The sequence below is a fragment of the Lissotriton vulgaris genome, chromosome 9 (genome assembly GCF_964263255.1).
Source record: "Lissotriton vulgaris chromosome 9, aLisVul1.2, whole genome shotgun sequence".
NCBI classification, from domain to species: domain Eukaryota; kingdom Metazoa; phylum Chordata; class Amphibia; order Caudata; family Salamandridae; genus Lissotriton; species Lissotriton vulgaris.
In genome coordinates this window covers 338,375,257-338,388,895 of record NC_141697.1, presented here as the reverse complement: position 1 = coordinate 338,388,895, position 13,639 = coordinate 338,375,257, and the positions used below count along the sequence as shown (strand labels likewise).

General features: G+C 45.5%; 1 protein-coding gene across 1 annotated transcript in view; it reads left to right on the top strand.

Annotated features, from left to right (window-relative positions):
* Nucleotides 1–13,639, top strand: part of TDP1 (tyrosyl-DNA phosphodiesterase 1) — a 980,389-nt gene that overhangs the window by 299,777 nt on the left and 666,973 nt on the right. The window contains exon 11 of the mRNA XM_086937678.1: nucleotides 2,965–3,013. Coding sequence (XP_086793804.1) covers nucleotides 2,965–3,013 — 49 coding nt within the window. The remainder of the gene's footprint in view (nucleotides 1–2,964; nucleotides 3,014–13,639) is intronic.

The window sequence follows — 13,639 nt, the reverse complement described above, 5'->3', positions numbered from 1 at the left end:
CTAGAAGATCCCTATACCACTCTTACGAGAAAACAACAATGTGGGCTGCTACTCAATCAAGTAGAAATAATGCATATAGAATGGCATGCACTTGATACTATACCCTGATAGGTATGGTTCCTTAAATAAGTCTGGAAGGATAAAAAAACATCATTATATTACAATATATGAGAACAGTCTCTGGAGCGCACCACCCCTTTAGTGGGAATCTGTAAGAGAAGTGATATATTTTTCTCTAAATGCACCACAGTTATTATGTTAAGTAGGTACTGTGCTGCCCATGAAAAACAAACAAGAACAATACCAGACGCCACAACAAAAAACATAAAACACACACTCTATTGCAATCAAGCGTATTCTTGATCCGACTCCACAAAAATATCGTCATGGCCATATGTTTATGGCGTGCTGTATCATGTTGCCTCTATAAATGATAAGTAACAGAATTTAACATACATTTATAATACCAAGCTATTGCTCCATGAGAATTTTCACGGGAGAGGAGGAGCGCCTGTAGTCACACACTATTGAAAATGAGAGTTAGTTAATGTGAGAACCGGGATAAATGCCATGCCTTTCTTAAAAAGTTAGGAAAATGCTTGTTGTTCCAGGGGGGAGAACAAACGGCTGTGCCGTATTCACTCCATAAAGGTTGCTCACTCGCTCAGGATACTGCCTCGCCGTGGCTCTGTTGAACGAGGAGTCGGTATTCAAAACCTAGTTAAGTATGGAGAAACTTCTGCGTTTGCGCACGTAAAGTGTTTGCCTGAATTTTTTTGTTTATTTATTTGAACTTGTATTGCGCGCAGCTACCCTCAATGGGTTTCCCGGCGCCTGAAGAAGACTAGACCGCAACCTACCCAAAATGGCCACCTCTGCCGGGACTATCTTTGCCTCAAAAGGAATCCCCTTCGGTCCTAGTTCCACCCGTATGTTCTTTTCAATACAATAGGAAAGGTACATTGGTCAATGTTATTAAATGTACCGCTCATTCTACTTTAATCCGGACGATTGTGCCAGAAGAGACCCCCTTCCGTATTAGTTCCACCCATATATTATTCTAAATAACAAAGGCACAGAGGTCAATGTTATTTATAACATTATTGTAACTCTCATTCTACTTTCTTATGGACGATTAGCCTGTCAGTGCCAGGGTGTCTGGGGTCAGAGCGGTTCCGTTCCACATTTACACTCCAAAGGGGTGCTTCCAGCATACACACAGAGAAATTTGATAAAGGTCTTTTTTCGCCCAGACTTCTTGGAGCCTTGGCAGTGGAAGGGGAAAACTTTCTAAAACCAGAGATCCCAGGATGTCCCACATTTCAAACGCTAACACCAATTATAAATATTTGATCCTGAGAGCAACCTTTCAGTGCACTCCTGGACCTTTGGGAGACTTCAGAAGCCCTGCCTGGACCCCCAAATGACTGCCCTGTAGCTTTGGACCTGCCTTGCTCCCCAGAGGACTTACCTGCTGCAGAAACCATGTCCCCAGAGGACTGCCCTGCTGCTTGAGCCTGCCTTGCTTCTTAAACCCAGGACTACCGGAGTGATTTTAAGGGCTAGTTGGCTGGCATCCTAAGTGAGCTACAGGGACATAGCATGCTCCAGACACCTTGAACCGTGTACGTGGCACCTGCTGAAGTGACTCCTAACTCCACCCCCGCAAGTGTTGCCCCCCAGTTGATGGATCTTTGGAAGTGGTGTTATAGGTACCAGGATATACCTGCCAACCGATCTACCCAAGGTGCATCACCGGTTGGCCTGACTTCTATGTTCTTCTCCGCAGTAACAAATCCTGTTCTGCTGGAACTCAGAGCAACAGTTTCCGGCCTCATGGAGTCCTCTTCGGCTACAGCTTTTAGCTTCATCCCGCTGGAGTTTTTCGGCTTCCAAAACGTTGTCTGAGCCTGATGCCATCGTTGACAGCTTCACCAAGACTTTGTACAGCTGCTCCCAGGGCCGTCTGCTCCTCCCCTGACCCAGCCTGCAGCTTGCCCTACTAAACTCAACCTTGTCCTGGATTTGTCTGTCAAATTTCTTTGAAGTCTGAATGTAAGCTGAGCCTCTGCTCAATTCACCTTGTGTGTCGTACCTGAGCTCCTTCCATCGCGGTCGGCCTTAACTTTTGACTTTGCCCAGATACCTGTGGTTCTGGCTTTGAGCTTTTAGGTCATAGATTTCACTAACATCTTTATCAATTCATATCTCCGGTTCTACTGATTGGATGTAATTCCTTGGTATAATTTTACTTATTAAAATGTATCCTAGTTTTCTAAATTGGTTTGGGATTTTTCTTGTCTTATGATTTCACTTTATTATTGTTTGGGTGCGGCATAAGTATTTAACACTGTCTGTAAGTCACTGCTTTTGTGCTGAGCTACCAGAAGGTTAAGGAGAGGTGAATTTAGGGACTTTTGTAGTTTCCCCTGAGAAGGATTGTGGTTGTAGCTAGAATTGGGTTTTCACCCTGACTCCACCCCCCCCCCCTCTGCCCCCCCTCCGCCCCCCAACCAAAATTCAATTTCTTACACAGTGCCAGAAGGTTCCTGGGTTACTTTGCATTGTGGAAACTCCTGACCAGGTAAGTACACTGCAGTTGTTTATGTAAGGTGTAGATATTCAAAAACACTAGTGTATTCAGGCAGGGAATTCTGTAACCATATTGTCGACAAAATTAGCTGGTACTATGGACTGGATGCAGTCATTATTATAAATTCAGGACAATGGAAGTCAGACCAAATAATGAGACTAGTTGAATTAAGTTTACATAATTGATGTTTATTCAATAGAGAAATATTATAGCACAAAAATGGAAATGTGGAATTTGTGAATAATATTGGTAGCTTCACTAGACTCCCATAGCTGGTCAAACTTTAGTAAATGTAAATTGCGGTTTTCTGGGAAAAGTGCACTTATGCAATGTGCATGATAATGAGGCTGTGATATCTTCTGTCTTATTAGATTTATCCCTCTGTGAATAACGTCAGAACAAGTTTGGAAGGCTATCCAGGTAAGCTTGTCTGTTTATGCATGCGATATCTGTTGTATGTTCTTTGCCTGCGTCTGAAATTGTATTATTTGAGCAATACAGTATCTGGTGGCGCCAAGTATTTTGTACTATGTTTCTGAGCCAGTACTTGCTTATTCTACTTGGTAAGACGGCACTTAAAATGTGTAAATGGTTGGATGATTTGTATCTCTTTTCCACAAATAGCTAATATTACCAATGCATAACACAAGCTACAATACCACAGACCTACAATACAATCCACAGTGTGCCAACTAGTACAACAGGGTGTAAATGTTAAACAACCTCGGCTACAGGTCAACTAATTTATAGCATAAAATGAACAAAGCAGCAAACAAAGACACCAGAAGATGACCATCAACTACAAAACACAACACTGGGTGCAACACCTTGAAAACCTTAATGTACTGTCTGGAAGATTGAGGAATTTATTGAAATGCTCAATGAACCAATGCACACATCTGTCCACAAGAAAAGACTGCACATAGCTGACCTTATACAGCGAAACACACCATGCCGTATTTTCCATATCCTTACAGAAATCGCACTACAATCACAAACCAATGCTGCCACCATATGTGACAATCCCCAGATGTAGGCATTCATGATTTGTTGGTCATACACCCTTGGCTTGCAGTGTAGCTTACCTTCACAGTGCTTCAGTGTTCTAAATATCTCATGAAGTGACAAACATCAGGGAACTTCATTGGCACAGTTTTACAGAGAAAGATTGGTCTCTCCAGCAGTACCACCTAATTCTTAGGCCAGATGCAGATGCTCAAGCCCATCCTGAATTTGTACCGACTAACCTTTACTTTGTGTATATCAATAACCTATCCATTGCAGTCTTTAGGCCATCCTTGAAGCTTTGAGAATGAAGTGCCAGCCATAACTCTTGACAGAGTGATCAGTGTCTTGCTCCATTCTTTCCCCCTATCCTTACTTTCTTTTCCTCTTTTCCCTCGCCCTTATTTTGCCTTAACTCCCAATCACCGGCCTACCCCCATGAATGAAGAATTCACCTCCCCAACCCCCAAGTCAAGAGGGCACCCTCTCGTCCCAGGGTATTTTCTCACTCTTAAGCACACTGCACTTTCACCCCTCCATATATTTCCTCTAGACAGTGGCTATTCTTTTCTTGATCGCATCTCCACTCTTGGGTTTACTGCTTAAAGGCCTGGGTCCTTGCACACTCCAACATATGTGTCTCTGCTCAATCCCTTCTTGAGGTGGGAAGAAACTCTTAGACTGAGGGAGTCCTATATTTCCAGTTGTATCGATCTTGGGGGAGGATGGGGCGGGGGAAATCATCATAGGAGGGATGCATTTTGAGTACCAAAACTTTTGCTGTATGGCGGCTCCTTTTTCCTCAGTGAAACAACTTAAGTTGGACTCTACTCAAGGAGTATGTGTTGAGTTGAATAATATTTTCTAAAATTGTTTCATGCGCTTGAGTGGTATTTATAGCCACTTGGCTAGTAGAACTGAGATGTTGACCTGTTTGTACTGTGAGGCATGTATTGAATAAAAATAAAGCTAAAAGAAAAGATCTCTCTGTCTTTTGTGTGTTTTAAACAGCAGCCCTGGCTTTGGAGATATCTGCTATTACACTGTTTTTAGTCTTTTCCCATTCATGATGCTCAAATCTGACATTTAATGCTCAATTTTAGACTGATTGTTGTTCATCTTCTCACCTGTAAGCATTGAATGATCTACCCCATCAAGCAAGCTTCTAACCCCATTAAACTTTTGACAAATACACTCACCGCCATCCAAGGTTACACTTGAATTTCACAGTGTACATGAGGCAACAGCACCAAACAGCCATGCAGTAAATAAACTTCAACTATGGCTACAACTCCATGCAATAGTAACGAGGTAGTTTACAGTCAAGGTAAGTAATACTCCAGAAGACAGTGTTTCAAGCATGTCATTTTTCTTATTACCTTACACCTCCTTCTCTCTATTAGGAACACTCCAAGTAACCCCCCTACTTTTGACTTCCTATCCGGGCCACCCTACCCCAGGATATTCCTTTCCACATCCTGCAAACCATATGGGCAGTAGTGGTGTGCGACAGTCAATTGCTAGCATTTCAGTCTATCATAAGAGATAGCTGTAGGCTGCAATGCTCAAAATGTAAGCTGTGAAAGTGTCTACGCCAGTTAGCAACTAGCAAAGCAGGAGACCGAAGATCTAGTGTAACAGCAGAGGAATGCTCAAAGTGAATGGGAAATGGGGTACTTGCTGAAGCCTGCTTTCTCTTCTCTCCTCAGATGACAGCCAGGGGACTGAAGTCTTGCCCGAGTACTGTACCATTGTTGGGATAGGGTCCTTCCAAAGTATCGTAATATGGCATTTTGCTAACACGAAGGTCAGATTTAAGAATTTAGTCAATGATTAGCCAGGTCTGGGCAAGAGAAGATGCCAAATACCAGTTCCTACAAGGAATTATACAAGCTATACCCTGTACCCTGGTAAAGTAGATCAATGGTCCACGCCCAACAGTCGTTCAGCAACTCGCACGACCATGGGACTTGAGGCAGGTCCACATCTGGAGACCGGTTCCTAAGACGGAGCAAAGAGGTTCCCTGGTAGATCCTGGAGATGCAACTTGGAGTAAGGTATGCCCTATTTAGAATGTTATCAACGGAATTGGAGCACGTGTGCGCGCCCCTCCCGTCGCACTGCGAGTGTGGGAAACCTTCCCTCCTTTTTAGTCGTACATTTCAACTTTATCTAAAGTAATCTTGTAATCAACCTTTTAAACATTATTTTCCAAGTTTCATTAACACACCGCTGAGACAGCATACTTTCACCTTCCATCTTTATTATTCTTTGAATTGTTTAGCGTCTTCCAATGTATACTGAGTGCCATAGGCTTTTTCGCAGCAACATACTCAATAAAAGGTGAAACAGTGTGAGCTCATCATTTCGAGCCTCGTGGGCTCTTCGTCAGGGGTTCCTATAACAATATGAAACGATTCAGACAGTTGTATCCTGTTAACCTTCACAATGCAGTTTAATAATAATAATACTGTTTTTTCTATAGCGCGAACAGCTACCTCAACTAGGAGGTGTCCCGGCGCTGTGAGAGCAAAACAAAGCCAGACTGCCCGGTAAGCGAGCAAAGTTAATGATCCAGTGAAAATAACCAAAACTTGAGCTGTTTCCTAAAGCTCAGTTCTGACGGGGCCCTTTGCAAATCAGGTGGTAGGGTGTTCCACAGTCGAGCCGTGTTAGCTGAAAAAGTCTGACCGCCCAGTCTTGCCCTTTTGACTCGTGGCACACTCAGTAAAACCCGATCATTCGAGCGAAGAGAGCGGGTCTGAGTGTATCTGGGGAGTCGTGATCTCAGATAGTTGGGGCATGTACCGTGCAGAGCCCTAAAGGCCAGTGTGAGAGCTTTAAATTTAATCCTGCTGGATATCGGCAGCCAATGCAGAGAACAAATATGGGGGGAAACGTGCTCTTTAAACAGTATATGCTTCAGCAGCCTAGCCGCAGCATTCTGTACAGTTTGCAGCCGTTGGGTCAGATATTTAGGAAGACCCATATACAGGCCATTGGCATAGTCCGGCCTCGATGTAATTGTGGCATGGATCACCGTTTTCCGACAGGACTCAGGCAGTAGTTTCAAGATTTGTCGGAGGTTCCTCATTTTACTCAAGCAGCATCCGGTGATTTGGGGGCGCGAAAGAAAGATTATCGTCCCATTTTACCCCAAGGTTCTTTGCCCAGTGGCTGGGGGTGGGGGGGGGTGCCCATCTCAGCCGGCCACCATAGTTCTGCCGGTTCCGTTTTTCCCGGATTCAATTTCAACTTATTTGTATTCATCCAAGTTGCCACATCTTGGAGGCAGCCCTTAAAGCGCGCAAAGGCCACCTCTGACACTTCTGAGTAAGGGAAATCCAGCTGGGTGTCATCCGCCTATGATATAGCGGTGACTCCCCAGTTGGCAATGAGTGTAAAAAGTGGGGCAAGATAGATATTGAATAGTAGGGGGCTTAAAGCCGACTTCTGCGGGACCCCACAACTCAACGCCCTGCGCCTCGAGGAGCATTGGCCTATTGCAACCTTCTGTGTTCTATTCGATAAATAGGACTGCAACCAGCCAAGTGCTTGATCACGCAGCCCAATTGCTGTAAGCCGATGTACCAGCCTATCATGATCCACGGTATCAAAAGCGGCCGATAGATCCAGGAGCATCAGCATAGCCGACTCTCCTGAATCCAACGACCATCTTAGTGACTCGGCCACTTCAATCAGCGCCGTCTCAGTACTGAAACCGGGCCTGAACCCTGACTGGGTTTCATGTAGTATATTGTTTGCCTCAATATGGGCATTTAGCTGACGCTGGATCAGCTTCTCCAACATTTTTCCGGGGGCTGCCAGCAGGGAAATAGGACGAAGATGATTCAAATCCTCCGGGTCTCCGTTTGGCTTCTTTTTTAAGGGTAAAAGGGTGGCATGTTTCCAGCCCTCTGGGAACTCCCCAGTGCATATGGAGGTGTTCCAGATGTGCTGCAGAGTTGGCGCGATCAAATCTGCCAACAGTCCCCATAATTTGGGTGGGCAAGGATCTTCAGGCGAGCCTGATTTACAGCGTATTATTTCTTGCCTCACCATATCCAATTGGATTCGCTGAAATTTCCCAAGGGGGGCTGTCATCGGGCCCTCGCTCCCTATTTCCTCTTTGACCTTAGGTTTGGGCGGCTCGAAAGAATAGTAGACTTTCTGTATTTTATTATCAAAGAAGAGAGAGATTTTGTCACAGAGTGTTATGGATGGGGGGATCTCTCTCTCAATGGAGCGTGGTTTAAAAAAGGACTGAACAATTTTGAAGACTTCTTTGCTAGAATGCTCTGCCTGTTGGACAGAAGCCGCAAAGTAGCTTTTTTTTGCCTTTTTCATCGATTTATGGAAAGATCTAATAGCATCTTTATATCGTATTTTAGCTAAGGGGCAATAACCCAACCTCCAGAGTCCCTCCTACTTTTTACAGGCTGTTTTTTCCTGCAGTAATTTGGCAGAAAACCACGGGGCTGTGGGCGATTCTCTCTGCGACATCATCCTCTTAGCGGGTGCCACTTGTTCCACCATATCTCCAATTCGTTGATTTAAAGCCAGCGCATCAGCGCTTACATTATTAGTAAATTTGGGCGGAGCTTGCGCCAGAATAGGGCCCATAATATCCAGGGTAAGGTTTTTCCATTGCCTCTTTAGATACGAGCGTTTGCCCTTAATGGGCACTACGCCTTCTACCACTATTGAGAAGGGAATAAGCCAATGATCTGACCAGACCAATGGCTGTGCTTCTTCCATCAATATATCCTTAAATGTGGCAAAGATCAGGTCAAGTGTGTGCCCTGCTCTGTGTGTGGGACCTTTATTCTGAAGCATCAGATTCGCCGCACTTAATGAGGCCACGAGTTGTTCTGCCTGTGAACTTTCCTGGCTATCAATGTGGATATTAAAATCTCCTACAACTAAGAAGTGGTCGTGCTTCAGCGAGCTTTGGGCAATAGCATCAATAAGTCGCAAAGTGTTACTGTCTAAGCAATCCGGGGGGCGATAAACCACCAGCCCGGCAATAGCCAATTGAGGATTGAGAAGGAGGCAGAAGTATAGACATTCCACCCTGGGAATTAGAACTGGCGAGGCGGATGACAAGGTATAGCAGTCCTTGCAGATTAAGGCCACGCCTCCTCCCCCTCCTACCATCCTCGCGGTTAGAAAAACACATAGAAAAGCCCTCTGGTACTGCTAGAGCAATGGCTGTCAAATTCTGCTTGTTCAACCAAGTCTCAGTTAGGAACAGGGCATCCCATTCCTGGCTCTCTAAGAGTAGCCAAATATCAGTGCCATGCTTGGGATTCGATCTACAGTTCAAAAGTCCCGCTCTAAGACCTTTGTCCGGCTGATCTATATATGCCTTCGCTATGTTCTCTTGTGGAGGGTCGGCCATATCCCACCATCTTCCACAGTCTGGGCATGTAACCGACTCTGAGAAGGATTCAGGATCGAGAGAGTGGGTTTTGCACGGCCCTGTTAGATCGAAGGCCAGCAAGTCTTGCCTAGACCAACTGATCCTGACTGGCTCGGACCCCGATGGGGCAGCATAACTGGCCTTGGCCGCAGTCCGGCCGCGGACGGGCGCAGACTGGCTGGACTTAAGCGCGTCATCGTCGCGCCCGCTGCACTCGTCCGATGCGCGGCCGGATGCACATTGACTCTAGTAGAGCCCAGCCCGGAAGTGATGCTGTGGGTGGGAGGAGTCGCGTCCCTCCGCTCTAGCGGCACACAAAAGCTGTGGCGGGACGGGGACGGACCGGGACACTACAAGGGGCCAGAAAGCTCGTACAACCAGCCTAACAGTGTATGTATCCCTGCAGATGAAATTACATGCTCCCGCCAGAAAATACGTTTTTTAAAATTGCACACGCTACTGGAGTTGTCAAAGTCACAGTACACGTAAAAAATAAACACAAAGCCGTTTTTAAAACGAGGCTTTCCACAGCACGCCGCCCAGCGCCTTGCTCGCGCTGCTTACAATCAGAAAAAAGAAAACTTATCATCCTACAACACTCCTGTGATCCCCACCTCCTTACTGAACCAGTCACCCCTATGTTAAACCAAATTACCGTGCTACCCTCTAAGAATGTGAATAACAGTAAAGATAAACCAACTTGCAATCCTTTCCTTCCGACAGTGCATGACGTCTTTCGGTAAATTAACCAAACACCTGAATTCATATTACTTTCCCAACCCGTGTGCTCAACCCACCATGTGCCTGTGGCTCAAAACCATAATTCATTACTGTTTCCCCTTCTCCCAGAGTAATTTTCAATACCTTGATAAAGACACGGACAGCGACCTGACCTCCTCATCCACCTTCCCCACAGCGTTTAAACTGTACTGAAACGTTGGATTTTAACCGCTTCTGTATCTAGCATCATCCAATCCGGACTAGAATCTTGACCTTCTGACCTATTTGTTATGCCTGCGTCAGATTGTAAGAATGCTACTCTCAAACTACGACTACCACAGTGCACTAGCCTCTACTCATCCACAGTGCGTACGTAATCTTGATCAAACTCCCCCGTTGCACACGTGTTGTAGGATGATAAGTTTTCTTTTTTCTGATTGTAAACTGCATTGTGAAGGTTAACAGGATACAACTGTCTGAATCGTTTCTTATTGTTGTAGGAACCCCTGACGATGAGCTCACTCTGTTTCACCTTTTATTGTTGCTGCGAAAAAGCCTATGGCACTCAGTATACATTGGAAGACGCTAAACAATTCAAAGAATAATAAAGATGGAAGGTGAAAGTATGCTGTCTCAGCGGTGCGTTAATGAAACTTGGAAAAAAATGTTTAAAAGTTTGATTACCACGGAAAAACAAGATTACTTTGGATAAAGTTGAAATGTACGACTAAAAAGGAGGAAAGGTTTCCCACACTCGCAGTGCGTCGGGAGGGGCGCGCACACGTGCTCCAATTCCGTTGATTTGATTCTAAGGCTGTGCTATGAGACGGTATACAGCACCCGCTCGCACGCAAAAACGAATGGAGGATAAAACTCACAAATGAATTCACAAGGGAAGGAGTGCATTCTCGAACATTGACTTTCTTGCAACGCAATATTTAAAATGTTGACATGGATATATGTAAAGTTCAAATTGCAAGACACCTTATGTAGGTTTGATGAAATTCGGTGCCACTCATGCAATGGGTGTTTTATGTCACTGTCCCATTCTGCTCGAAGGGAATTTCTGGCCTGATCCCAAGGTTGGAGATTTGCATGTTGAAGCCATCGGCCAAAATGTGTACTGTCCCCTAAGGCAGCGGTTCCCAACCTGTGGAGCGCGGACCCCCAGAGGTCCGTTACACATTCCCAGGGGGTAGGTCTTGAGGACCTACCCAAGCTTTCTGCAGAAGAGTTGTGATTCTTGTTGTACGATTACATGTTTCTGTATGTGTGTGATGAAAAGCGGTCCAACACCCTACCTACAGTGGTATGAGAGGTGCTTTAGCCCCTTCGCCGCGGGTCTAATTCCCCCGCGGTGCTGGGGGGAGGGTGGCCGCACACAACGCCGTGGTGCTCGTGACGAGCTTGGCTCGTCTCGTCACGCAGCACGGTGGCGCTGTGCTCATGACGAGCTGAACTCGTCATGACCACGCCCGTTTCAATGGATTGCCCAGCACAGCAGGGAAATTATCCCCGCGTGGGCATTCCGCGGAGGTCATGACGAGCTCAGCTCGTCATGAGCACAGTGCCACTGTGCCTCATGATGAGCTGAGCTCGTCATGAGCACGCAAGAGGTTAAAACTAATGAAATACATGTGACTGAGGGGCTATGGTAAGATGAGAGGCACTGTTGGAGGGTGATAGTGATGGAATCATTGAAGAGCCCCGACAAAGATTTTTGTATCCTAGCGCGCCGTATGGTCACCATTAACTATGCTTTAAAAGCTAATAAAATTAAATATATAATGACAAATGTATTCTAGATTGTGCCATTTTTTCTAAATGTTCTTGGGGGAAGAAACCCCTGAAGCCTCCCTTTGTAGTGGACAGGCTAGCTCGCTATGCACCGTACTGGGGCTGATCTGTCAAAATTTGCCAGGCCTGCCTTGGGTTCCCATTCCGCCCTGGCAGAAGCAGAATAGACAGCTATATCTATACATTTCAATAGACCTGATTCAGGTTGTCTCCCGCCTAAAATTGCCTCTGCCTCAATAGATGTGAATGGGGGAGATAGGTTCTACCCCCATAAAAATTTAAATCTCCCACTTTCCGCTTCCAAAAATATTGGCATGTATGTCAATGCATTTATGTGAAAAAGCTTTCTCAGATCTTAGGTACCTAAAAAAAAATGCAGAAATCGCTTTGCAACTGTAGAATCTGACCTGAGGATTCAACATTACGTAATAAAACCAAACATTGAAAAGTTAGTCGCCAAGATGCAGTACCAAACTTCCATTTAACATTTTTCGATGTTTGCATATTTTTTCAATATAAAATAATAAAATAGTTAGTAATTCTAGTATTTGTATGATGTGTACTTGTTAATGTATTTTTTGCGAATTACTGTTTTAATGTGAAATTTAAATCGTACAAATTGCTAGGGGGTGCCCGGCTGCCAGTAGTGAGTCAGTGGAGGGTCCTCAGGAATCAAACGGTTGAAAACCACTGCGTTACAATCTTCCCTAAGCATCAGTCTGGATCTGAAATTTTTCAAGCATTTCCCCTGTGCCGGTGGGTGGTAATGTTCTTTCCTTTGTGCCTGATATCACTGATCCGTGACGAGCTACCCTTGGTTACTTTTACATTTTTTTTCTCAACTTTTATTCAAACATTTTCAAGATATTTCTCTCCTGGTGTGACAGGGATGTCCCCAACGATTACCACTGGTTTCCAACCATGTGCTGCCTATCACAGGCAGATGTCTTTGACAGATCCACACTTCTTTTTTCTGACTTGCAAGGACTGTCACACATTGCACCCTAAGGCGCTGAGGGAGCATTCCCTCAAGCTCTTTGCCACTAGATGTTGGATGAACCTGCGACGTTCAAGATCCCGCTCATGTGGAAGGTCCATGGACTGCTCGCAGAGCCAGACCTAGTGACTGTCATCTTGTTCAAAGTTCTTGGCTAACGCCCACTGCAAGAAAAAATCAAAGAAGTTGAAGAGATCTTTGGCTTAGCCGTGCTGTCTAGATCTTCGGATGAGACGTGGGAGTGGCCGCACTCCAGGACTGCGCTTTGGCATAGCGTTAGACAGGGCCCACTCCAAACTTTCCTGACTTTCCTGGAGCCGGAGTGACCCCACCCATCTGAAAAAATTCTATGAGGCCCTGCACCTCATATTCGGGTGGCCTGACCCTTGTGAAGAGCCTTTAGACCCCACAGGTTCAGGAATGGCACCCACTAAATCCCTGTCAGCGGGTTCACGCTTGGCACCAGTTGGGCCGCTTAGATCCTCTAATGGATCTAAAGCGCCGCTTATGAAACCATAACCTTCCTCTATGCCTGCTGTAGTTCTGACCCTCCTGGTCTGCCATCACCTGCACCACTGGAGGCTGTTAACATGAGACCTTTGGGTTTTACAGATAGTCTAACTGGGCTACTCCATCCCCTTTGTGGCCACCCCTCCACCCATGCTACCCACTTATGTTATTATTATTATTATTATTAATTTTTATAAAGCGCGTAGTCACCCGGAGGTATCCCAGCGCTAAAAGACCCTAATTCAACAGGCCTGTGGCCCAGGAGCTGAGAGCAGAAAAGAGGAGGGGTGAGGGTTCAAACAGGGGGGGGACATAAAAAGCTAGGGAAAGAGATGCATCTTTAGCAGCTTCCTGAAGCGCAGATATTGTGGTTCAAGACGCAGGAGGCGAGGGAGTGAATTCCAAAGACGAGCAGCTTGTACCGAGAAGCGTCTTCCTCCTGATCGAGCTTTCCTGAATCTTGGGGTATTGATGAGGTTTTCTGCGTTAGAACGGAGGGATCTAGTAGTTTTGTAAGGGGTGACAAAGTTGCTGAGGACTGGGGGGCCTTGATTATGCAAAGTTTTGTAGACGAGGCACAAGGCCTTGAATTTGA